This window comes from Nerophis ophidion, linkage group LG18, assembly GCF_033978795.1.
Source record: "Nerophis ophidion isolate RoL-2023_Sa linkage group LG18, RoL_Noph_v1.0, whole genome shotgun sequence".
Lineage (NCBI taxonomy): Eukaryota > Metazoa > Chordata > Actinopteri > Syngnathiformes > Syngnathidae > Nerophis > Nerophis ophidion.
In genome coordinates, this window is record NC_084628.1 from 20,712,681 (window position 1) to 20,737,913 (window position 25,233).

Genomic DNA, 25,233 nt, shown 5'->3' on the forward strand with positions numbered 1-25,233 from the left:
ACACACACACACACACACACACACACACACACACACACACACACACACACACACACACAAACATACAAACAGTAAGAAGCAAATTTGCACTCATTCTGCAAATGAGCAGATAAGAGAAGGTTGTGCCCGGTGACAAACAGGAAGGTACGTGTGTGTGTGTGTGTGTACGTGTGTGTGTGTGTGTGTGTGTGTACGTGTGTGTGTGCGTCACAAGTCGGAGACCTGCTTCTTCATCTGCTACTGTACCACAAGAGTGTTTGTGTGTGTGTGTGTGTGTGTGTGTGTGTGTGTGTGTGTGTGTGTGTGTGTGTGTGTGTGTGTGTGTGTGTGTGTGTGTGTGAGAGCACTCACTCTTCAGCATGGATGTCCAACTTGGAGCCACGCAGGATTTCTCCACCAGGAACCCCAAGGAGGACTTTGAGATCCTGATGAGTGTCGGATGGGGAACCTACGGGGACGTCTACAAGGTCAGCTGCTGTTTGACCTTCCTTTTAAAATATTATCTTTGAACATTTCAGGGAACTTCAACGGGGAAGGAAAATCTTCCACGGAGCTTGGAAGCAACAATTAAATGTTAACATGAATAAGGAGAGTAATCGTACTAGAAAAAACATGAATAATGGTTATTAAAAAATATATATATTTGCGTTGTATAATAAAAATACACACAATACAGGACATACAAAGTCAACATTTGTCCGTTGACTTTTAGTTTGTGTGGTTCTCTGTCGTCCTTGCTTAGATGCCATTTGCAGCCCTACAGGAGGAAGTGGTTGAGCGAGAACTGAAAGTATTCTCGTTAAAAGATGACAAGCATTTCGCTGCACCTGAATCCAAGCACCATGAAGTTTTCTGCCAAAAAATCCTACAAATATGATAGTAAAACTAATTTTATCTGATCAAAAAACCCCTAAAAACATATGACTGTAAAGTAAAATGTCAACTACTTGTTGTAAACTCTCTCAAATAAACTTAAATTCTTGTCTTTGTTCAACTCCAAATGTAATAATACGCATATTTAACTACTTAAAATGTAGATTCGGACATCTCGGGCAATTTTATTTCATTTTTGTACAAGGTTTCCAAGCCGACTCATTTGTGGAACAAGACTGAAAGTAAAAGGAGTGAATTTCTTGTATAGAGTTCTTTTCCAGTACAGGGCGCACACTCAAATAATAACACTGAACTCGCAATCATAATCTAGATTTTTTTTTTTATGATATGAAAACGTGTGTTAATCACAAATATTATCATTTATTGAACAAATAAACACAAAAAAAATATATTACATTAGAGTGGACTCGAAAAATACCTACTATGTAGTGCTAAAATAAACCGTATTATTACCGTATTAATGAATATGTTTCCTAACTAAATAGTCAATAAAATGTAATTGCAAATGAAAATACAGCTTTACACTTTAGTCCTCATTTTTGCGCTGAAGAAACTTCTCTGACTTTTGATCCAGACTTCTCCTGTTTGTTTGAGAGTGTGACTTGTCCAGGGTGTACACCGCCTTCTGCCCGATTGTAGCTGAGATAGGCACCAGCGCCCCCCACGACTCCAAAGGGAATAAGCGATAGATGATGGATGGATAGATGGATGTCATTACTGCCACAAGTGGTGAAAAAGTGTATTACAACTGAGTACCGCTGCGACCTGTTCAAAAAACTGGCAACTCAGTCACTAGTAAGATATAAAGTGTTTTATTTTACAACATATTACAGTAAATGGAAAAACTACTACCTTTTTTTTTTTTTACAAAAAAAATGGTAGTTTAGTCGACAGAATTTTACTGTACAATTTACTGTGTTTTTTACAACACGTTACTGTAAATAAAAAAACAAAGCCATTGGTTTTTTTTTTTTATTCTGGCAACTGAGTTGCCATTGTTTTACCGCAAAAAAATGTGGTGCCGTTTCTCTTTTTTTCAGAAGACATCGTAAAAACCACAACAGTGAATTTCATTATAAAAAAAAAAAATGTCGACAGAATATTACTGTAAAGAACAGTGGTAAAGTTTTTCCAATTTACAGTAACATGCTCTAAAATTCACTGTATTTTTTACTGGAAAATCTATTGTCATTTTTAAAGCGTACAATTAGTTGGATAGCTTATAGATATTTGAGTAAACATTTTCATTTACACAAAAATTTCTGGACAGTATGACGTTATAAAATTTGTTGCAATACCAGATAACAAAAAAGTTTTGAACGCGTGGATTTTCATGCAGTACATCTATTTTTTTCTGTCAAAACAGAAAGAACGAATACATTTAGTAAGAAAAGATGAGCCACTTTATTGACACATAATATTTGCAGACTTTTGCGGCCCTTATAAATTTATGTGGCCCTCGGACCTTGAGTTTTACACCTGTGATTTATAAGGTGTAATGTAATTTTTCCACTTTCAAGGTAAATTAATTTGTATTTATTTACATTTCAATCAGATTAATGTGCAGAACACTTGGCATCATCAACAATTTATTTTACAGTTAATTTTATCGTACATTTATACATTTTATTTACAAATGGTAGCTATTAGGTGGAGTGGGCCCATAAACTCACTGCATTGTGTGTAATGTAGCATGTTCAAGTTCCTAGTTAGGTCCTGTGTCACTCAAGAGCAAAAAAAAAAGGGTAATAAAAGAGCAAACAGGTGAAATGTAACGAGAAAAAGTTGCAATGTTGAAACTAATACCACAAAGCTGCCATGCAGGCAGTCTTTTTTTTTTAAACTAACATTGCTCAAAAAATTATAAAAACTTACAATCAACGGCTAAATCTGAAGTTTAAGAGTTGAAAGTAAAAATGATATACATTGATATATGACTTATTTTTACCACGTTATGAATGGGTGCGGGGGGCTTTTGGATTTCTGAGACCTTTAATCAGAGTTTTGTTTTGAACTGTCTTTGCTCCAAAATTAATAATAACTCAAAAGCACGATTGTTATGAATTATTTACCAATTTAAGGCTCCAATTATTTCACATCAAACATTCCACTTTGAACAATTTTTGGGGGGAAATATTGCATATTTTGTGCTTTTCCTATTAAAAAAGAGGGGCTCGACAAACATTTGTAAAAAAAATTTAAACTTTCGTCAATAGATGGAGCTATAGAGATTTACAGATTTTTAAACATTGAAAATAAAACAATATATTTATATAAACTTATTTGCAACACTTGAATGACTAATAGCCTTTAACAGTAACCAAAATTGAATAAAACCTAAAGGCAACGGTCCTGAGACTTTCTGACTCGAGGGCCACATTGGGTTAAGAGAAAGAAAAATATGTGTACATATATATATATATATATATATATATATATATATATATATATATATATATATATATATACACATATATATACATATATATACATATATATATATATGTATATATATATATATAAATATCTATATATATGTATATATATATATATATATATATATATACATACATACACATACAAGACAAGACAAATATAAAAAAGACAAAATAGAAAGTATATATATATATGTATGTATATATATATACATATATATATGTGTATATAAATGTATATATATATAAATATATATACAGTATGTATGTGTATATATGTATACATATATAATATATAGATACAAGAAAAGACAAATATATATAAATATACATATATATGCATATATACATTATATACATACATACATACATATATATGTATGTGTATATATGCATATGTACATACAAGAATATATATATATATATACATACATATATATATACATATATATATATATATATATATATATATATATATATATATATATATATATATATATATATATATATATATATATGTATATATATATATATATATATATATGTAGGTGTGGGAAAAATCACAAGACTACTTCATCTCTACAGAACTGTTTTCATGAGGGGTTCCCTCAATCATCTCCTGATGAAACAGTTCTGTAGAGATGAAGTAGTCTTGTGATTTTTCCCACACCTACATATTGCGCTCTACCACGGTATCGAGCACTATTCTCTGGATAATCCAATCAAGACATATATATATATATATATATATTAGGGCTGCGAAACTTTGGGTGTCCCACGATTCGATTCAATATCGATTCTTGGGGGTCACGATTCGATAATATATCAATTTTTTCGATTCAACGCGATTCTCGATTCAAAAACAATATTTTTCCGATTCAAAACGATTCTGGCCACATATATATATATATATATATATATATATATATATATATATATACATATATATATATATATATATATATATATATATATATAGAGAGAGAGATATATATAGATATATATATATATATATATACATGAGAATACAAATGTATATAAAAGACAAAATATATATAAATATATATAAATACAAAATACATACACTGATCGAATTTAACCACGGCAACTGCGGCATTTGCCGCGACCACCCTCGTCATTTGCCGTAAGCCCTAAAAAATTTACCAACATCTGCAGCATGAGAATGCCGTGACCTCCCTTAACTTTTTACTTGTTAAAGGACGAGGGACGTAACAGTGATTATGATAATTTGCGATAAAGTTCCAGACATGGTTGTTTTGTTATCTCATCAAACTGAACGGAGGCTGTGAAGATTGTGTATTCGATGTGAGAGGTTTCACTCCTGGTGTTTTTTGTTGTTGGCCAAACTGTTGTAATGAACCAAGAGAAGATCAAAGCTTGTCATCTTCATTAGTGTTTTATTTCAATAAGTAAACACAAGGTTTTTATAGATTACTTGTGTTGTCTTCATGTCACAAAGGCATTACTTCAATAAACATTCATGTGACACAACATTTTGTTAATGTTTTATGGTAAATAGTTAATTCCTATATGACATATTTCTGCTCAAACTCCAAATAGATCTGTCCCGATACTGCATTCTCATGTACATATAAATGTGCATAACTTAAAAAATAAAAAATAATAATACCTTCTTCTATCAAAATGTAAAAATAGAGACAAAGGCATCATGAAATGACAAAAGGTTGACAAGTTTATATTAATAATGAATAAAAAAAACATGGCAGTGACTAGGATGGTTTGTAATAGTAAATAATATATACTGTTATATATTATTACATACAATCAACAATATGATTTGCCTGAGCGGCTCCACTAGACAGATTTTTTTTTTAAATACAATAAAATATATACAGTATATATTTAAACTTAGGATGTTCCGCGAATGTTTGGACACACGGGTCTGTAGTTTAGGGAACCCTACCCTAAGGGTTACAATACACATTGCATTTATTTTGAAAATGAAAACAAAAACAAAAATAGCCCTGGCATGTGGGCAGCACGGTGGAAGAGGGGTTAGTGCATCTGCCTTACAGTACGAAGGTCCTGAGTAGTCTGGGGTTCCTCTTCTTTCTGTGTGGAGTTTGCATGTTCTCCCCGCGACTGCGTGGGTTCCCTCCGGGTACTCTGGCTTCCTCCCACTTCCAAAGACATGCACCTGGGGATAGGTTGATTGGCGACACGAAATTGGCCTTAGTGTGTGAATGTGAGTGTGAATGTTGTCTGTCTATCTGTGTTGGCCCTGCGATGAGGTGGCAACTTGTCCAGGGTGTACGCTGCCTTCCGCCCGATTGTAGCTGAGAGAGGCACCAGCGCCCCCCGCGACCCCAAAGGGAATAAGCGGTAGAAAATGGATGGATGGGTCCCAGCATGTTTTAATTTTTCAGTGTGTGGCCCCTCAGCGGAAAAAGTTTGAATCCCCCTGAAGTAGTTTTTACTCACTTAAAAGTGACTTGCTGCACTGAAGTCACGGTCAACGAGTAGCTTATACAAACTTGTAACTTTGGTTTTCCAGGATGAAGTGAACTGAATGATTGGCTTGGGTTTAATTAGCTGCATTAGAATTCAAAATGTTATCAGTGAGCTTTTTATGTCATTAAGAACACTTGATGCTCTCGAGTAGGACAGTCCCAAAAGTCATATTATCCTAAAAAGACAACCTTTGAAACATACAATTACACAGACGTGGTGCTCTAATTGGTTGTGTCTTCATTATAGGCACGCAACAAACAGACTGGAGACCTGGCAGCCATTAAGGTTATCAAGATGGAACCAGGTGAATATTATAGTATTACGAGTGTATTTGTGACACTTTGTGAGTGACAAACATGTCTGTGTGTTCGTAGAAGACGACTTCTCCACCATCGAGCAAGAAATAGTCATTGTGAAGAGCTGCAAGCATCCCAACATAGTGGCGTATCATGGCAGCTACATACGGTTAGAGACTGCATCTCGGTGCAAAATGACTTGTTAACTAACACACTTTCTTCATGTAGTGTTAATACGCTGTGGATCTGCATGGAGTTCTGTGGGGGAGGCTCTCTGCAGGATGTCTATAGTGGTAAGTGAGAGGTTTCATATACTGCAAGATAAGGTCAGAACCAGGCCACACGTTCACTGCCATTTGCTTGTAGAAACACTCAAAATAAACTTTTTTCAACTCCAAATAAACTTTTTTCAACTCTGGATATTTATATTACAAATTTTGAACTACTCAAAATGTTTTTATATCTAATAGTTAAGGGCAATCCAAAGTGTGGCACAAGGGCCATTTGCGGCCCACAGCTAATTTTTTAAAGGCCTGTGGCACATTTTAAAAATACAATTAGAAAAACAACAACATAAAAATTGGAGAAAGGAGCAAACAGGTGAAATTTAACGAGAAAATATTACAATATTGGCACTAATAACAAAAAGTTGCAATGAAGGCAAAGTTTTACTTTAACAATGTCATTGCTCAAAAAATACTAATGAATCAATTTTGTTTTAATTATTGACCTATTTAAAGCTCCAATTACTTCATATTGAAAATATTTCACTTTGAAATAATAATAATACAATTTAATAATAATATAATAATAATAATAATAATAATGTAATAATATGAAAATGTAAAAAAAATAAAATGTAACAATAATTATATAATAATAATGATAATATAATAAACTAATAAAACACCTTTTTAGTTGACAAATAAGGGCATAAAACGTGAGAAAACATTTAAAAAAAACAAACGGATGAATTTGAAGTTGATATATTTAGGCGTTGAAAATAAAAATAATATATATTAATATATGACTTATTTTCAACACTTTTATGAGTGGGGGTCTTTGGATTCCTAAGACTTTGAGTCTGTGTTTTTTAACTGTCAATGCCCAAAAAATAAAAAAATGAACCAAAAGTAATGTTATGAATTATTTACCTATTTCAGGGATATTTGTTGTGATATATTTGTTGGGAGAAAATATTGCATATTTTGTGTTTTTGCCGTAAAAAAAACAAGGTTTTCTTTGACAAAAAAGGGCATAGAAACATAAGAAAACATGGAAGAAAAAAAACGGATTAATTTTTAAGTTGATCTAGAGATTTAAGCAGTGAAAGTAAAAATAATATATATTGATATGTGACTTATTTTCAACACTTTGAGTGAGGGTCTTTGGATCCCGGTTTAAAATGGCAATGTCTAAAAAAGAAAAATGAACCAAAAGTGATGTTGATATGAATTATTTACCTATTTAAGGCTAAAATTACTTCACATCCAATATTTTACTCTGAACACTCTACGGAATAAGGTATAAAACATAAGAAAAATTGGAAGAAGAAAAAAACAAACGGATGAATTTGAAGTTGATCTAGAGATTTAAGCGTCGAAAGTAAAAATAATATATATTGATATATTACTTATTTTTACACTTTTATGAATGGGGGTCTCAAAAATCTCCGTTTTGACTGTCATTGATCAAAAAACAATAATGAACTGAAAGCAATGTTGTTATGAATTATTGACTTATTTAAAGCTCCAATTACTTCACATCAAATATTCCACATTGAACATATTTTGGTGGGAAAATATTGCATAATTTTTAGGGGGTGTCCAAAAAAAATTAGAAAAATTGATTTTTAGATTAATCGCAATTCACATTAGTAACGATTATTTTTATTTTTTTCATTTATTTGTTTAATTTTCATTTTAATGTTTTTTTTTCCAATTTGTCCTTTTCAGACCCTCAGACAAATCCTATTATTGATGTAGATCAGGGGTCACCAACTTTTTTGAAACCAAGAGCTACTTCTTGAGTACTGATTAATGCAAAGGGCTACCAGTTTGATACACACTTAAATAAATTGCCAGAAATAGCAAATTTGCTCAATTAACCTTTAATAAATAAATCTATATATATATAAAAAAATGGGTATTTCTGTCTGTCATTCCCTATTACATTTTTTTCCTTTTACGGAAGGATTTTTGTAGAGAATAAATGATGAAGAAAACACTTAATTGAACGGTTTAAAAGAGGAGAAAACACACAAAAAATGAAAATTAAATTTTGAAACATAGTTTATCTTCAATTTCAACTCTTTAAAATTCAAATTCCGACCGAAAAAAATGAAGAAAAAAACTGGCTAATTCGAATCTTTTTGAAAAAATAAAAAAAATAATTAATGGAACATCATTAGTAATTTTTTTGGATTAAGATTACTTTTAGAATTTTGATGACATGTTTTAAATAGGTTCAAATCCAATCTGCCCTTTGTTAGAATATATAACAAATTGGACCAAGCTATATTTCTAACAAAGACCAATCATTATTTCTTCTAGATTTTCCAGAACAAAAATTGTAAAATAAATTCAAAAAATTTGAAATAAGATTCAAATTTGATTCTACAGATTTTCTAGATTTGCCAGAATAATTTTTGGGAATTTTAATCTTTATAAGTTTGAAGAATATTTCACAAATATTCTTTGTCGAAAAAAACCGAAGCAAAAATGAAGAATTAAATAAAAAATTATTTATTATTCTTTACAATAAAAAAACAAAAACTTAAACATTGATTCAAATTGTCAGGAAAGAAGAGGAATGAATTTAAAAGGTAAAAAGGTATTAGTGTTTAAAAATCCTAAAATCATTTTTAAGGTTGTATTTTTTCTCTAAAATTGTCTTTCTGATAGTTATAAGAAGCAAAGTAGAAAAAAATAAATGATTTTATTCAAACAAGTGAAGACCAAGTCTTAAAAATATTTTCTTGGATTTTCAAATTCTATTTGAGTTTTGTCTCTCTTAAAATTAAAAATGTCGAGCAAAGCGGGACCAGTTTGCTAGTATATAAATACAATTTAGAAAATAAAGGCAGCTCACTGGTAAGTGCTGCTATTTTTAGAACAGGCCAGCGGGCTACTCACCTGGTCCTTGCGGGCTACCTGGTGCCCGCGGGCACCGCGTTGGTGACCCCTGATGTAGATGATCATATCTGATGTACATATTTACTTTAGAAAAAGAGAAGTTTTGGATACTTCTCTTGTTGCCTTAATTGTATTTGACTTTATTAAATGTTTGGGTACAATTCTGTTAAAAAAAATGTTTTCTTTGAAGTATTATAGAAATTGATCAGAACTATTTATCTGTTTCATAGAAGAATGTAGTCAATCATAGTACTGGCACCCACATTATTACAAAAGTATAGATTTTTAGACCCAAGAATCGAATCGAATAAAATCATGTGGTTCCCAAAGAAGCCCTAATATTTTGTGTTTTTGCCATAAAAAACAGGGTTTTCTTTGACAAAAAATGGTATAAAACATAAGAAAAAAAAACGTTATGTCAACAGATAAATCTTAAGTTGGTCTATAGATATTTAAGTGTAAAAAATAATATTAGAAGCAACACAAATATATAAAAATCATAGCATTTCTGAAGCATTTCAATGGCCTGTAATAGGTGGGATGGCCCGTATATGGTGTGAAGTTACACAAATACACCGCCAACAAGCCCGCTTTGACTTCATGCAAAGCATTGTTCTGTTATTTGACATTTGCATGTCGACACCATCCCACTGTGGATGCAAATATCAGTCAGAGATGCGCAATTGTGTTTCCACAGTGACTGGTCCTTTGTCAGAACCACAGATTGCTTACATCTGCAGAGAGATGCTGCAGGTAGTCACACACACACACACACACACACACACACACACACACACACACACACACACACACACACACACACACACACACACGCACACACACACACACACACTTGTATTTGTTACCTTTTTGAGACCTCTGAAATATGCCTACCTGTGTAGGACCGCCCTTATATATAAAGATGTGTATTTACAACATTAATAATACATACATACTATGAGAATATAAAAAAGCTTGTTGAGAAATTTTGTTGGAATCTCACAAGAAAAAGGTCACAATTTCACAAGAAAAAGTTATTAGAATTTTGGCAGTATTATAATAAAAGTTGTAATTTTACTCAACCCAAGTCAAAATTATACAAGAAAAACTGAAAATATGTGCAATATTATGATAAGAGTTGTAATTTTACTCAATAACAGTCGCAATTTTACAAGGAAAAGTTAACATTTTGGCAATTTTATGAAAAGAGTCATAATTTTACTTGACAAAAAGTCACAATTTTACAAGAAAACTTAACATTTTGGCAATATTATACTAATCAGAATTTTACGTGGCAAAATTATGACAAAAACCATCATTTTACTCGAAAAATGTCAGTATTTTACAAGAACAACAAAAAAATTGGCAATATTGTGATAAAAGTCAGAATTTTATACAACAAATGTCACCATTTTGCATTAAAAAGTAATAAATTTACATTAAAAATTATGTAAAAAAAAAATAATAATACAGAAACAGAAAGAATATGAGAAATTGTTCCCAATTTTATCAGAAAATGTTGACACATTGTGAGAAAAGACTACTTTTAGCGATTTTTTTGTTGTTGAATTTAGTTTTTTAATTGGTTTTTAATCTTCAATATTTACTTCAACTAATTACAGTTTGTCTCTATACACATATTTATTTATTTTTGGCCAGAGGGGGTGCATTTCAATTCCTTACACACACTTGTTATTTCATATATTGACCAGAGGGGGAGTACTTTTAAAACCGACACAAAGTCAATTTGAAAAATCCCTCCTTTTTGGGTCCACCCTTATTTTGATAGATTTCACCACCGAGGGTGAAAATGAGACTTTCTCTAATAGATGCGAAGGTTTTCCGTATTGGTCACATATGGTACGCGAATTGTCTTACGTCAGCACCGGAAGTCGTAAAATCAGCTGTTCACCCGGCGGCTTTTGTCGGGGATGAATAGGGAAGTTCTTTAGCTGCCTTCTTGTTCTATGATATATCGCTGCCTTTGCACCTGTCAATTTTTACTTTTGTATTCACATTAAATGATCAAAACATCCTGACTTTGGAGCAATGTTCACGGACTCTCGTATTTGGCAGTATATTACCAGGAATTGATTTACGTGGACCCCGACTTAAACAATTTGAAAAACTTATTTGGGTGTTACCACTTAGTAGTTAATTGTATGGAATATGTATTGTACTGTACAATCTACTAATAAAAGTTTCAATCAATCAATCAATTAGATGCAATGGTTTTTGGTCCCAACTTGTTCACCAGTCCTCGTATGGAAGGTACTTTTTCTTGTTGATGTCTCAATAATATATTGCTGCCTTTGCACCTCTCAATGTTTATTTTTGTATGCACATTAAAGCAGCAAAAAATCCTGACTTTGGAGCAATGTTCACAGCCTCTAGTATTTGGCTCTTTATTAGATGCAATGGTTTTCCGTATTGGGACTATAATTTCGGTCCTAACTTGTTCACCGGTCCTCATATAGAAGCTACTTTTCCTTGTTGATGTCTCAAGAAGGGTACAAAACACACACACACACGCACGCACGCACGCACGCACGCACGCACGCACGCACGCACGCACGCACACACACACACACACACACACACACACACACACACACACACAAGCAATCGTCATGTCAAACGCTACATAAAAGTGTGTGACAAAAACATATGTGTGACCAGGGTCTGGACTACCTCCACGCGCAGAAGAAAATCCATCGAGACATCAAGGTGACCAAGATCTCTCTCATTTGTCTTGTCAATTCTAAATAATGGTGTGCCGATACATCTTTGTTAATTACATTTTGGCACTGATATGTTACTGAGCCTTAAGTATTGGCCGATATTGAGTCGATACAATATCAGCCCAAATAGACTTCCTTTTATTGTGTTTCAAATTTGAATTTTACAGTAAATGACACATACTTTTAATATTTTGTAGTGGATTGTCAGAAAACTTTTGGTCAAGTGAAATTAGTCAAACAGAGAATTAATAGTGGGTGTGAAAAACACTAAGCTATTTATTATTAAATGTCTGAAATGGACTTACACTGTCTTTAAGTTGATGTGGAGTGCTAATCATGTTTTTTGCATCACCGAATCATGGCTATGGTTTTTAAGGTATTAGTTTTCTTCCACCACGCGTACAATTACAATACAATACATCACATATTACCAATTTCTCATTACAGCATGTCCGAAAAGGAGTAGGGGGAAGTGGGGTTTATTTAATCGTTTATTTAACCCTACCACTGTTCGCGTCGTAGCAGTTTCTAACACATTTCTGACAAAACAGTGTCTAAATAAATAAAAGACTAAAAAAATACATACATAGATGAGTAAGCAAATGATTATTAACTACATGAACAAATAATAAATAATGTTTTCATAAATATTGAGTTAACTAATTTACGATTCACATTATGAGATGAACAAGATTATGTTGTTTGTTAACAAGGTGTAAGATGTTTATAAGGGTTCTTCGTCTATGTACTTTGTGAGCACTTTGTGTTAGGTTAAGCCCATGATGCAGTAAATTGGATTAATGCGGACACTTTAGTAACTGATTGCTTTCTAATACGCTTGTGCTTTGTAGACGTTGTATGTGTAATATGCAGCTATAATTATTTGATACCTGACACATATGCTGTCTTAGACTGTTCAATTAGGGACACTTATTACGTACTGTATGTCTAGCTTGGGTGATATTGTGTGTCTACCTGTTATGTAGCTGCCAGCTCCTAGGAGCCTATAGCCTTGCATTTTTACTTTGAGTTGACAAAAATAGAAGAAAAGACCAACCTTGTGTGTATATTGGAGGACATTTAGCTGTTAATTGGCTGTCTAACTTATATCCGAGCATTTGTATGGGAAATTTAAATATGATACTTGTTATTTTTTGCTGATATCATCCCGATATAGATAGATAGATAGATAGATAGATAGATAGATAGATAGATAGATAGATAGATAGATAGATAGATAGATAGATAGATAGATAGATAGATAGATAGATAGATAGATAGATAGATAGATAGATAGATAGATAGATAGATAGATAGATAGATGGATGGATAGATAGATAGATAGATAGATAGATAGGTTTTTATTGTCATTGCACAAGTACAACGAAACTTTGTTTTCAGCGCAAACCTGTTCAAGATTAGACAAACAAACAGTGTACAGGTTTACAGAACAAGAACGCTGATGGGTCGCCATAAGGCGCCACATAAAAGATGGGAAAAAGGTAAACGCTGGGGAAGGGTGAGTAAAAAAATACAATCTAGACTGGGCTCCTAAGGGGGCCCAGACTGGAGTGGGAAAAAAAACCTCCATAGCAAAGCACATATACATATTACAACGTACATGTCGAGATATCTAGCAACAGAGGGAAGGGAGTTCGGAGTCATTATGGTAGGCCGCAGCTCTCAGGCGCTGACCATCCATTCAGCACCCCTATGGGATTTGCTCATATCTGATATCAATATCAGATCGGTACACAAATATTGAGTTGTAAGTATGTCGTAACATTAAATATGCTTATAGTCACAATCATGAAGAGTACTGCAACCATTATTTGCCTTTTAAGCTTTTAAATATGCTTTGCTGTCCCATGGAGTCCCTCAGGGTTCAATTATAGCCCCATTTTGTTTCATTATTTTTAATCTTGCCAAAGCAAATTGATTACTCCCAGCTGGAAGTGAATCCCAACCTCAGAGGTTTAGTTCAGTGACCTAACAGCAGATGCTTAGATTTGCTGTGTTTTTCTTCCAGGGGGCCAACATCCTCCTCAACGACCAGGGCGAGGTGAAGTTGGGTAGGTGCTTCCTGACACAAATCGCTGGACCATGCTCCCGTTATAAAGCGCGCGATCATATTTGGCGTCCTCTCCCTTGCAGCCGACTTTGGAATTGCTGCCCAAATCACCGCCACCCTTGCCCGTCGCATGTCCTTCATTGGAACACCGTATTGGTGAGCTCACCTCCAGAGGGCTACCAAAGGCAGGAAGGGCTCCTCTACTGGAGACTCCTGCTATTACGAATGCTACTCAGGGCTGAGAGGTGCCATATTTACCTCCATTGGAGGAATTCAAACATGCTGTACCCATTTCCTCCCTCAGGATGGCACCAGAGGTTGTAGCAGTTGAAATAAAAGGCGGCTACAACGAGCTGTGTGACATCTGGTCGGTGGGCATCACGGCGATTGAGCTCGCAGAACTGCAGCCGCCCATGTTTGACTTACACCCACTAAGGTACGCAAACACAGGACATCATCTGTTGTTGTTATTTGTGACTTTTCTTTCCTTCTAAAGAGCCCTGTTCCTCATGTCCAAGAGTGGCTACCAACCTCCTAAACTGAAGGACAAGTCAAAATGGTGAATACTAAATATTTGTTGGCTGTGGAGTCCCTCAGGGTTCCGTCCTTCGACGAGTGCACTTCCCCTCGATCCTTTGATATTTTAGCTCTGTAGCATCTTTCTTCAAATTTTCTCCACAAAACCTGTGATTTTAATTCAGGTATCCCTCTTTCCTGCCTGTAGGTCGCCCACGTTTTATAACTTTGTGAAAGCCATATTGGTCAAGAACCCCAAAAAGAGACCCAGCGCCTCCAAGATACTCTCAGTCAGTAATGGTCACACATCACAATTTTCTAATGCTGACTCTTTTTTGCAGTGAAAAATGATATTAGCATACAGACACCAGCTAGTTGCTGATTCCAATGAACAGAGTCAACATTATTAGCAAAAATGATTGTTACTTTTCCTCCCTGTTGTCCCGCCAACTCTTGTCTTCCAACTCCACAGCACATATTCTTGGCCCAGCAGTGTCTGACCCAGGAACTGACCCTGGACCTGCTGGAGAAGTGTCGACACCCGGAGAATGTCAAGTTCTGCCCGGCGACAGAGGACGACGACGCAGAGGTCTGACTTTTTTGGCACATGCACACTTTATCACTTTAGTTTGACTCGATAGCAGGCTTGCGCAAAATTCTGAATTCAAAATGAGAATGGCTCCCAAATTCTAATGTCATGAATTTGAATCATTTTTTTTAAATTGAGGTTGTAAAAGGAAATATAAATACAATTGAAGGACGTAGAATTTAAAATGTATCATCGTGGCGCAGTGGGAGAGTGGCCGTGCGCAACCCGAGGGTCCCTGGTTCAATCTACCAGTAACAACGTCGTCACGTCCGTTGTGTCCTGAGCAAGACACTAAACCCTTGCTCCTGATGGGTGCTGGTTAGCGCCTTGCATGGCAGCTCCCTCCATCAGTGTGTGAATGGGTAAATGTGGAAGTAGTGTCAAAGCGCTTTGAGTACCTTGAAGGTAGAAAAGCGCTATACAAGTACAACCCATTTATTTTGGTGTACCCCACAATTATAATCTACAGTTTATCCCATACAGGACTGTTTTACATATTTTATTATTTCATAGAAATATCACTGCTATGAACCTCAATTACACATTATATTTATTTCAGCAAACATTTTGCATTGACAGCTAGGAATAAAACCTTTTTTTTTTTATGAAACAGATCATTTAATATTTCAACATTATTTCTGTAAATGCAGTTTTACCCGAATGTTGCCCAAAGGAAGATAAGCACTATTGAAAATGAATAAATGGATGAATGCTTAAAGCAGCAGTTAGCATATCAACATGCTAAGTGTTAGCATGCTGACAATTTTGTGTGGGTATAAAACTGCACCCGCATAAGCCACTTAAACTGTGACGGCAGATATTTTTACCTGCTGCTATTTTGTTAAATTTAATCCTGCTAGCATGTTAGCCAATTTTATAGGTACAAAACTAAATGTCATGAATATTGCTACTTGCCGCTATCTTGTTAAGTGTTCAAATTCTAGCGTTTTAACCAATTTTGTAGGTATATAACTAAATACCAGGGATATTGTTACTTAATGCTATCTTGCTAAGTGTTAGAATGCTAACATTTTACCCAATTGTATAGGTATACAACTAAATACCATGGGTATTGTTATTTGATACTATCTTGCTAAGTGTTAACATGCTAGCATATTAGCCTATGTTATATGTACAAAAGTAAAAGTCAGGGATATTGTTAATTGTCGCTATCTTGCTAAGTGTTAGCATACTAGTATTTTCGCCAATTTTACAGGTACAAAACTAATTGTCATGGATAATGTTTCCTGCAGCTATCTTGCTAAATATTAGCATGCTAGCATTTTAGCCAGTTTTATATGTAGAAAAATAAATAAAATGTATAATGTTACTTACCGCTACCTTGTTAAGTGTTAATATGCTAGCATTTTAGACAATTTTATGGATATAAAACAAAATGTCATGGATAATGTTACTTGCCGCTATCTTGCTAAGTGTTAGTATGCTAGCATCTTAGCCAATTTTACAGGCACAAAACTAATCGTCATGGATAATGTTTCCTGCAGCTATCTTGCTAAGTATTAGCATGCTAGCATTTTAGCCAATTTTATAGGTATAAAACTAAATACCATGTATAATGTTACTTACCGCTACCTTGTAAAGTGTTAATATGCTAGCATTTTGGACAATTTTATGGATATAAAACTAAATGTCATGGATATTGTTACTTGCCGCTATCTTGCTAAGTGTTAGCATGCTATTATTTTAGTCAGTTTTACAGATACAAAACTAATTGTCACGGAAAATGTTACTTGCTGCTATCTTGCTAAGTGTCAGCATGCTAGCATTTTAGCCAATGGTATAGGTATAAGAGTAAAAGTCATGGAAATTGTTACTTGCCGCTATCTTGCTAAGTGTTATTATGCTGGCATTTATCCAATTTTTAATAGGTATAAAACTCAAGGTCATGAGTATTGTTACTTGTCAATATTTTGCTAAGCGCTACCATGCTAGCATTTTAAACTATTTTATAGGTATAAAAGTAAAAGTCATGGAAATTGTTACTTGCCGTTATTTTGCTAAGTGTTAGCATGCTAGTATTTTAGCCAATTTTACAGGTACAAAACTGTCATGAATAATGTTACTTGCTGCTATCTTGCTAAGTGTTAGTATGATAACATTTTAGCCAATTTTACAGGTACCATACTAATTGTCATGGATAATGTTACTTGCAGCTATCTTGGTAATTGTTAGCATGCTAGCATTTTAGCCAATTTTATAGGTATAAAACTAATTGTCATGGATAATGTTACTTGCCGCTATCTTGCTAAGTGTTAGCATGCAAGCATTTTACCCAATTGTATAGGTATACAACTAAATACCATGGATATTGTTACTTGATGCTATCTTGCTAAGTGTTAACATGCTAGCATATTAGCCTGTGTTATAGGTATAAAAATAAAAGTCAGGGATATTGTTAATTGATGCTATCTTGCTAAGTGTTAGCATGCTGGTATTTTAACCAACTTTACAGGTACAAAACTAATTGTCATGGATAATGTTACTTGCCGCTATCTTGCTAAGTGATAGTATGCTAGCTTTTTAGCCAATTTTACAGGTACAAAACTAATTGTCATGGATAATGTTTCCTGCAGCTATCTTGCTAAGTGTTAGCATGCTAGCATTTTAGCCGATTTTATAGGTAGAAAAATAAATACCATATATAATGTTACTTACCGCTACCTTGTTAAGTGTTAATATGCTAGCATTTTAGACAATTTTATGGATATAAAACTAAATGTCATTGATATTGTTACTTGCCGCTATCTTGCTAAGTGTTAGCATGTTAGTATTATAGCCACTTTTACAGATACAAAACTAAATGTCATGGATAATGTTACTTTTCTGCTATCTTGCTAAGTGTCAGCATGCTAGCATTTTAGCCAATGGTATAGGTATAAGAGTAAAAGTCATGGAAATTGTTACTTGCCGCTATCTTGCTAAGTGTTATTATGCTAGCATTTATCCAATTTTTAATAGGTATAAAACTCAAGGTCATGAGTATTGTTACTTGTCAATATTTTGCTAAGCGCTACCATGCTAGCATTTTAAACTATTTTATAGGTATAAAAGTAAAAGTCATGGAAATTGTTACTTGCCGTTATTTTGCTAAGTGTTAGCATGCTAGTATTTTAGCCAATTTTACAGGTACAAAACTGTCATGAATAATGTTACTTGCTGCTATCTTGCTAAGTGTTAGTATGATAACATTTTAGCCAATTTTACAGGTACCATACTAATTGTCATGGATAATGTTACTTGCAGCTATCTTGGTAATTGTTAGCATGCTAGCATTTTAGTCAGTTTTATAGGTATAAAACTAAATACCATATATAATGTTACTTACCGCTACCTAGTAAAGTGTTAGTATGCTATCATTTTAGCCAATTTTATAGATATAAAACTAATTGTCATGGATAATGTTACTTGCCGCTATCTTGCTAAGTGTTAGCATGCAAGCATTTTAGCCAATTGTATAGGTATACAACTAAATACCATGGATAATGTTACTTGCCGCTATCTTGCTAAGTGTTAGCATGCAAGCATTTTACCCAATTGTATAGGTATACAACTAAATACCATGGGTATTGTTACTTGATGCTATCTTGCTAAGTGTTAACATGCTAGCATATTAGCCTATGTTATAGGTATAAAAGTAAAAGTCAGGGATATTGTTAATTGTCGCTATCTTGCTAAGTGTTAGTATGCTAGTATTTTCACCAATTTTACAGGTACAAAAGTAATTGTCATGGATAATGTTACTTGCCGCTATCTTGCTGAGTGTAAGTATGCTAGCATTTTAGCCAATTTTACAGGTACAAAACTAATTGTTATGGATAATGTTTCCTGCAGCTATCTTGCTAAGTGTTAGCATGCTAGCATTTTAGCCAATTTTATAGGTATAAGACTAAATACCATGTATAATGTTACTTACCGCTACCTTGTTAAGTGTTAATACGGTATGCTAGCGTTTTAGACTATTTTATGGATATAAAACTAAATGTCATGGATAATGTTACTTGCTGCTATCTTGCTAAGTGTTAGTATGCTAACATTTTAGCCAATTTTACAGGTACAAAACTAACTGTCATGGATAATGTTACTTGCAGCTATCTTGCTAATTGTTAGCATGCTAGCATTTTAGCCAATTTTATAGGTATAAAACTAAATACCATGTATAAAGTTACTTACCGCTACTTTGTAAAGCGTTAGTATGCTATCATTTTAGCCAATTTTATAGATATAAAACTAAATGTCATGGATAATGTTACTTGCTGCTATCTTGCTAAGTGTCAGCATGTTAGCATTTTAGCCAATTGTATAGGTATAAAAGTAAAAGTCATGGAAATTGTTACTTGCCACTATCTTGCTAAGTGTTATTATGCTAGCATTTTAGCCAATTTTATAGGTAGAAAAATAAATACCATGTATAATGTTACTTACCGCTACCTTGTTAAGTGTTAATATGCTAGCATTTTAGACAATTTTATGGATATAAAACTAAATGTCATTGATATTGTTACTTGCCGCTATCTTGCTAAGTGTTAGCATGTTAGTATTATAGCCACTTTTACAGATACAAAACTAAATGTCATGGATAATGTCACTTGCTGCTATCTTGCTAAGTGTCAGCATGTTAGCATTTTAGCCAATGGTATAGGTATAAAAGTAAAAGTCATGGAAATTGTTACTTGCCGCTATCTTGCTAAGTGTTATTATGCTAGCATTTAGCCAATTTTTAATAGGTATAAAACTCAAGGTCATGAATATTGTTACTTGTCAATATTTTGCTAAGCGCTAGCATTTTAAACAATTTTATAGATCTAAAACTAAATGTCATGGATATTGTTACTTGCCGCTATCTTGCTAAGTGTTAGCATGCCAGTATTTTAGCCACTTTTACAAATACAAAACTAATTGTCATGAATAATGTTACTTGCCGCTATCTTGCTAAGTGTTAGCATGCAAGCATTTTACCCAATTGTATAGGTATACAACTAAATACCATGGGTATTGTTACTTGATGCTATCTTGCTAAGTGTTAACATGCTAGCATATTAGCCTATGTTATAGGTATAAAAGTAAAAGTCAGGGATATTGTTAATTGTCGCTATCTTGCTAAGTGTTAGTATGCTAGTATTTTCACCAATTTTACAGGTACAAAAGTAATTGTCATGGATAATGTTACATGCCGCTATCTTGCTGAGTGTTAGTATACTAGCATTTTAGCCAATTTTACAGGTACAAAAGTAATTGTCATGGATAATGTTTCCTGCAGCTATCTTGCTGAGTGTTAGCATGCTAGCATTTCAGCCAATTTTATAGGTATAAAACTAAATACCATGTATAATGTTACTTACTGCTACCTTTTTAAGTGTTAATACGGTATGCTAGCGTTTTAGACTATTTTATGGATATAAAACTAAATGTCATGGATAATGTTACTTGCTGCTATCTTGCTAAGTGTTAGTATGCTAACATTTTAGCCAATTTTACAGGTACAAAACTAACTGTCATGGATAATGTTACTTGCAGCTATCTTGGTAATTGTTAGCATGCTAGCATTTTAGCCAATTTTATAGGTATAAAACTAAATACCATGTATAATGTTACTTACTGCTACTTTGTAAAGCGTTAGTATGCTATAATTTTAGCCAATTTTATAGATATAAAACTAAATGTCATGGATATTGTTACTTGCCGCTATCTTGTTAAGTGTTAGCATGCCAGTATTTTAGCCACTTTTATCAGTACAAAACTAATTGTCATTGATAATGTTACTTGCCGCTATCTTGCTAAGTGTTAGCATGCTAGCATTTTAGCCAATTTTATAGGAATATAAAAATAAATACCATGGATATTGTTACTTATCGCTATCTTGCTAAGTGTTCGTATGCTAGTCTTTTAGTCAATTTATAGGCATAAAACTAAATGTCATGGCTATTACAGTGGAACCACAATTTGTAAACCCCTCGATTTGAGAACCTTTCGGTTTACAAAGTTTTAGATTGTGCCAAATATGCCTCTGTGTGCGAACATCTCCTTCCTTAATTTTGTATCCAACTGGCAGCCATTTTGTGCTTGATGCATCGAAAAGATCGAGGAAGCAAGTTTTTAATTGTGATGACTATGGACTTCTCTGAAAAAATATGCCATAGCAGACTTATTTGACAGCAGAGAAGACTACCTCTGGTTCATTGCACATCTTCCAAGAACACACAACGTCCCACCCACTCTCTTCTCCTTTCTCTCCTCTCGTGCCGATGTTAATGTATTGTAAGTGGGTTTTACTTTTTTAAATGTTTATTATTGTAGCAATATGTTTGGTAAAGTTAAGGATTTCGTGATATCTGATCATTGGTGAGGGCACCAAAGGGACTTCTCTGTGTGTGCGTATGTTGGCATAGGTGAGCATACAGCACATATTAGCTTGTTGTTGCTGTTTTGGCTTGTTAATAAAGAGTTAGTTGACTCCTTGTTATGTTTGATATCCAGTACAGTATAGCACTTTATATTGTGTTCAAAGTGTACAAACCTTCACTAAAATATGAACTTTTGTTGATACTGGAACCCATTATTCATATTTACATTGTTTCTTATAGAGACATTTGCTTCACTGTACAAACTTTTCGATTTACGAACCCTTTTCAAGAACCAGTTGAGTTTGTAAATCGAGGTTCCACCGTCCATTCAAATTATAGAAAATGGTGGAAAATTACTTTAAAATTAAAGGAATTTTTGTTTAATTACCATGTTTGTAAAGTATTGTCTGCATTAAGGCCAATACCCTTGCACAAGCCTGCTTGATAGACTCCAAATTCCTGTGCACATGCACCCTCGGTGCAGGGTGTCTCGTTAGAATACTGACTTTATCGTATTTGCGGATTGAAGGGCCCCGTGTCTGGATCACTGAAGAGGATCCAGTCCATCAACAAACACAACCGGGCACAGAGGAAACACTCCCACACAAAGTGTAAGACAGCAAAGCAAAGAAAAGCCTTGGGCTCGACCAACTGAGCTATTTTATGATCACATGCTGTAGTAGTGGACTTATGTAATGAAGTTTGGAACATTATTTACCTGTAAACATGGACATTGTGGATGTTGCAGTGGAGCAGATCTACTCTCAGAGGCCTGTGAAGAAACAAGATGAAGATGCAACAGTGAGAACCTTCAAACATAACCTTGAAACCACGCACATGTTTACACTGTCTTTGTGGCCATTGTGTTCTGTGCAGATAACGCCTTCAGTCGACTCACGCAGCATCGACACACGTCCAGTGAGGTATCCCGTCTCGCTAACCTACACACACATTCTTGTATTTATTACCTTCTTGAGACCGGCGAAAAATGCGTACCTCTTTAGGACCACCCTTTCTAGATATATACAGATTTCTATTCATAACAATAATAATATATACATACTATGCAAATACTATGCAAATATAAAAAGGTAAGTTTTTAGTTATTTTTTGTTGTTGAATTTGTTTGCATTTAATAATCTTTATTTACTTAAAGTTTTTACAGTTCGTCTCTATATACTTATTTACTTTTTTTTAAAATTAATTTTGGACAAAGGGGGTGCATTTAAATTTCTTACACACACTTGTTTTACATATGTTGGTCTGAGGGGGAGCACTTCAAATTTTTACACACACTTGTTATTTCATATGTTGACCAGAAGGGGAGCACTTTTAAAACCAACACAAATTTAATTTAAAAAATCCCTCCTTTTTGGGACCACCCGAATTTTGATAGATTTCACCAACAAATGAGATCTAAATTTTTTTGTTTATTGTAATGTGCTTAAGGCCGGTGACAAACGAGTCACGGACCACAGATGGCCCCTGTGCCGCACTTTGGGCAACGCAGCTGTAGAAGCCAACTGTTAATGGCCACAATAGTCCTAGTACCGTAGTGTATTTGTTCATCCTATGGTCACATATGGGACGCGGGTTGGCTTACGTCAGCATCGGAAGTCGTAAAATCAGCTGTTCACCTGGCGGCTTTTGTCGGCGATGAATAGGGAAGTTCTTTAGCTGCCTTCTTTTTTTATCATATATCGCTGCCTTTGCACCTGTCAATGTTTACTGTTTTATTCACATTAAATCATCAAAAAATCCTGACTTTGGAGCAATGTTCACGGACTCTAGTATTTGGCTCTTTATTACCAGGAATTGATTTACGTGAACCCCGACTTAAACAAGTTGAAAAACGTATTTGGGTGTTACCATTTAGTAGTCAGTTGTATGGAATATGCATTGTAGTGTACAATCTATTAATAAAAGTTTCAATCAATTAGATGCAATGGTTTTCCGTATTGGGACCATGATTTCGGTCCCAACTTGTTCACCGGTCCTCATATGGAAGGTACTTTTCCTTGTTGATGTCTCAAAAACGGTATAAATACAAGAACACACACACACACACACACACAAGTACGTCTGCATTAAAAAGAGTTTCTCTGTGCGTCAGGGACGAGGACACAGACTCGGATGACGATTATGACGATGTGGACGTGTAAGGAAGCGTGCAAACTTTTCCAATGTCACGTAAAAATGCCGTTCTTTACACTGACCCTTTTGTTGTCTCAACACAGGCCGACCGTGGCGGAGACGCGGTAAAACGTAAACGCACACTTTGCGTCAGTGTATGACCTTTGACTTGACCAGCCATTTCACTCCCACAGTGTCACTGTTACAGCCATCCAAACTCCGCCTCCGCTTCCCCCAAAGGTGAGCAAACAAGCGCTTGTTTGTGTTTTTACAGCTATAATGGGAAAAAATGTCATAAGGAGTTCTATAGCCACCAGTAAAGCATATACAGTCGAACCTAGATTTACAAACCCCTCGATTTACAAACTTTTGGATCGCACCAAATATGCCTCTCTGTGCAAACCATGTGTCTGTGTACGAACGCTTCATTCATTCATTTTGTGTCCTGCTGGCAGCCATTTTGTGCTTGTGAATATTGGTACCGCAGCAAGTTTTTAATTGTAATGAGAACAGACTTTTCTGTGGACGGCATGGCATGGTGGGTAGAACGGCCGTGCCAGCAACTTGCGGGTTCCAAGTTCGATCGGCGTTGTGTCTTTAGGCAAGACACTTCACCCTTGCTCCCAGTGCCGCTCACACTGGTGGATGAATGATAGGTGGTGGTTGTAGGCGCAAATTGGCAGCCACGCTTCAGTCAGTCTACCCCAGGGCAGCTGTGGCTACAAATGTAGATTACCACCATCTTCATGTGAATGTGGAGTGAATGAATAATGGGTTCTCACCTCTCAGTGAACGCTTTACAGACACCTTTCCATTGGTAAAAGCATGCAGGGACTGTATTGTAGGATTTGTAATACCAAATACGTTGAACCGATATCAAAAACATTCGACTACAACACGCATACTAATGTTAACTTACCCTGTTGTGTTCACCGTGTTATGGGTCAAGGGGTCCAGAATCTTCATATGGCTGATGACTTCTGCAGGGTAGTGTGGCCGAGCGGTCTAAGGCGCTGGATTAAGGCTCCAGTCTCTTCGGAGGCGTGGGTTCAAATCCCACCACTGCCATTTATGCCTTTCCCTTAGAAAATACACGTATGTCAACTCATGGGCTTAATTGCTACTTATTGTACCTCTATTTAATGTACTGACTTTTTTTCCGCCTCAAAACAGCAGAATTTTAACCAAAAATACACTTTTAGTTAAGAAATATTGTATGAAAAACAATTTTATTAAGTATAATTCAAACTTCAGTAGTTTTTTGAGGTAAAGTAATGAACATGGTCAGCACTTGGAGAGTGGACATACTTCCGTATCTCCTTCCAGCTGCTCCGTCAAATACAGCATCAGCAGCTTCTCCATATTTTCATGGATAAATGTCTGCTGTTTTGATATTATTTTAACGACCTTGGCTGGCGTTAGACTATTCCTGCCTTTGAGTATTCAGTCGATAGAAAGTTGTATATAAACCTACCCCATGATTATTATTCTGTAAAAATATGCCAAAGCGGACTTATTTTAATAAGGAGAAGATTACTCTTCCTTTTGTTTAGCTGCGCCTCTTCCAAG

The 25,233-nt window shown here is 34.7% G+C and overlaps 1 protein-coding gene, 2 long non-coding RNA genes and 1 other non-coding gene across 9 annotated transcripts in view; 2 read left to right on the forward strand and 2 right to left on the reverse strand.

Annotated features, from left to right (window-relative positions):
* The first annotated feature begins 102 nt into the window (after window positions 1-102).
* The window catches only part of LOC133536879 (mitogen-activated protein kinase kinase kinase kinase 5-like), a 39,007-nt gene continuing 13,876 nt past the window's right edge, over window positions 103-25,233 (forward strand). For 3 of the 6 annotated variants that reach the window (XR_009802574.1, XR_009802572.1, XR_009802573.1), the window contains exons 1-18: window positions 156-467; window positions 6,069-6,126; window positions 6,197-6,287; window positions 6,347-6,411; window positions 9,950-10,005; window positions 11,932-11,979; window positions 14,023-14,065; window positions 14,148-14,220; window positions 14,369-14,500; window positions 14,561-14,623; window positions 14,789-14,870; window positions 15,053-15,169; window positions 22,061-22,142; window positions 22,280-22,332; window positions 22,408-22,454; window positions 23,645-23,689; window positions 23,769-23,789; window positions 23,859-23,904. Coding sequence is in view for 3 of the 6 variants with exons in the window: in XM_061877543.1 (XP_061733527.1) it covers window positions 360-467; window positions 6,069-6,126; window positions 6,197-6,287; window positions 6,347-6,411; window positions 9,950-10,005; window positions 11,932-11,979; window positions 14,023-14,065; window positions 14,148-14,220; window positions 14,369-14,500; window positions 14,561-14,623; window positions 14,789-14,870; window positions 15,053-15,169; window positions 22,061-22,142; window positions 22,280-22,332; window positions 22,408-22,454; window positions 23,645-23,689; window positions 23,769-23,789; window positions 23,859-23,904 (1,230 nt within the window). In the remaining 3 variants the exon portion in view is untranslated. The other 3 variants (XM_061877543.1, XM_061877545.1, XM_061877544.1) reach the window with 3 other exon arrangements.
* LOC133536883 (uncharacterized) lies at window positions 4,728-22,300 on the reverse strand. The gene is made up of 2 exons (XR_009802576.1): window positions 22,250-22,300; window positions 4,728-5,508 (listed from the first exon to the last, which is right to left on the reverse strand). It is a non-coding gene; the product is annotated as an uncharacterized LOC133536883 (long non-coding RNA).
* LOC133536882 (uncharacterized) overlaps window positions 24,589-25,233 on the reverse strand; it is a 10,747-nt gene continuing 10,102 nt past the window's right edge. The window contains exon 3 of the long non-coding RNA XR_009802575.1: window positions 24,589-24,745. This is a non-coding gene — a long non-coding RNA (uncharacterized LOC133536882). The remainder of the gene's footprint in view (window positions 24,746-25,233) is intronic.
* trnal-aag (transfer RNA leucine (anticodon AAG)) lies at window positions 24,651-24,732 on the forward strand. Its single transcript has one exon. It is a non-coding gene; the product is annotated as a tRNA-Leu (tRNA).